At 26.8% G+C, this 1,737-nt stretch overlaps 1 protein-coding gene across 2 annotated transcripts in view; it reads left to right on the top strand.

Moving 5' to 3' along the window:
- The window catches only part of LOC112468158 (cytochrome P450 4C1-like), a 3,828-nt gene extending 2,454 nt beyond the window's left edge, over window positions 1-1,374 (top strand). The window contains exons 4-5 of one of the 2 annotated variants that reach the window (XR_003042359.1): window positions 843-1,029; window positions 1,227-1,374. Coding sequence is in view for 1 of the 2 variants with exons in the window: in XM_025037210.1 (XP_024892978.1) it covers window positions 843-895 (53 nt within the window). In the remaining variant the exon portion in view is untranslated. Of the gene's footprint in view, window positions 1-842 lie in introns of both variants that reach the window. The other variant, XM_025037210.1, reaches the window with a different exon arrangement.
- Window positions 1,375-1,737: the final 363 nt, after the last annotated feature.

Genomic DNA, 1,737 nt, shown 5'->3' with positions numbered 1-1,737 from the left:
TGTGTGTGTGTGTGTGTGTGAGATTACGGGAGTGACAAATCGTGGGGTCCTTGCCATGGGAAGGACCCCACACACACACACACACATACACAAATCTGTGCCTTGGGAACACACACACATACACAAACAACTCTCTTTCTCTTTTTCTACCTGCGTGTGGGTTTAGTATAAAAAAAGATATGACTTATCATGATATATTCCTGTTGCAAACTGCCATTAGCTGAAACCTGAAACTCTCATTTTTCCACTGTTTAATGCCTTATATCTCGGAAACTGTCCATTTTTGGCTTGGTGCCTATGGACACTTTTTATCAGCATATTATGAACTATATTACTCTACGTTATTGTTAAATTTGACTGGGAGTTAAAACCCTTATAGACCGTTGCGGGGTCCTTTGTTTTAAGTTTCAATTTTGTTGATAATAGAATAAATCTGTATAATTAAATTTGAATGGCATATATTATATCACACAGTAATTAGATTTACATATATTTATTAGATTTACATATATGTTTACAACATCTCATATTATATCAATCACGAAAAAAAATAATTGCATTATTAAATATAAAAATAAATTAATAATTGATACAATTACATTGAATATAAATATTATAAAATAAGATAATAAGCGTATAAAAAAATTTCTTTCTTATACGTTATATTACACAATGTGCCGTCGTAAAAGTTTAAATATATATATCACAAAAAAAAATACATTTGTAATATGATTATTAAAAATCAATAAATTTCAAATTAAGTAAAAAATATACATATCACACTGCAATGTTTGTTTCACATTGTTATTCCACAATTGTGTAACATGTTACTTATGTTTCAGGCGCCAAGTTTGCATTCACGACGAAAGATATTAACTCCCACATTTCATTTTAATATATTACAGCAGTTTATTCAGATTTTGAACGAAGAAAGTGAAAACATGTCCAAATCTTTGAAAAATGCAGAAAGCACAGTTGTGAAAAATTTAGTACCATTTTTTAGTGAACATACGCTGAATGCAATATGTGGTATGATGTGTTCATAACTGAATATTTTAACTGTAAATGTTATTGCTATTCATAAATAAAATTAGACTAAATCAAATTTTTAAAATTGTAAGTATGAATGTCACAACATAGATACTGATTCGTAATTTTGACAGCCACACATATTTTGAAATATATATGATAATATTATCTTGATACTTTTACAAATGCGTTTGCAGAAACATGGGCACTTCTTTACGAGGCCTCGGTGATTTCCAGCAGCAGTATCGAGAAGCGGTTCATCGGATGGGAGAACTTTTTATTTACAGGTATAATAATTCATGTTTTATTAGTTATAAATAACTGTATATTTATATTCTGTCTTAATTTCTGTCTTAATTAAAATATAAATTCGTATTGTATAATTATATGAACAGGTAAGTATAATAATACAATACTTAATGTAAAGGTAAATTACCACTTTTATTAATTAGAAATGTATAAATTACGTGTATGTTAAATTATCTATTTAAAAAGAAATAGAAACAAATTTAAAAATAAATAGTTAAAAAAGGGTGTAATATTTATACTATATATGTATAAGATTTTGCATATGTCTCTAGCATAATTTTATTAGTGTTTTAATGTATTCTCTTTTTACATAATTAATGAAATAAAACTAATTGTAAAAATATATAAAAATCTTAAAGAAGTATATGTTTTCCAAATTTACATTATTATCTTCTTAAA

The sequence above is a fragment of the Temnothorax curvispinosus genome, unplaced genomic scaffold (genome assembly GCF_003070985.1).
Source record: "Temnothorax curvispinosus isolate PA1 unplaced genomic scaffold, ASM307098v1 QBEX01018194.1, whole genome shotgun sequence".
Classification (NCBI taxonomy): domain Eukaryota; kingdom Metazoa; phylum Arthropoda; class Insecta; order Hymenoptera; family Formicidae; genus Temnothorax; species Temnothorax curvispinosus.
Note: the sequence above shows the minus strand (reverse complement) of the source record. Positions and strands in the feature narration are given on the sequence as shown.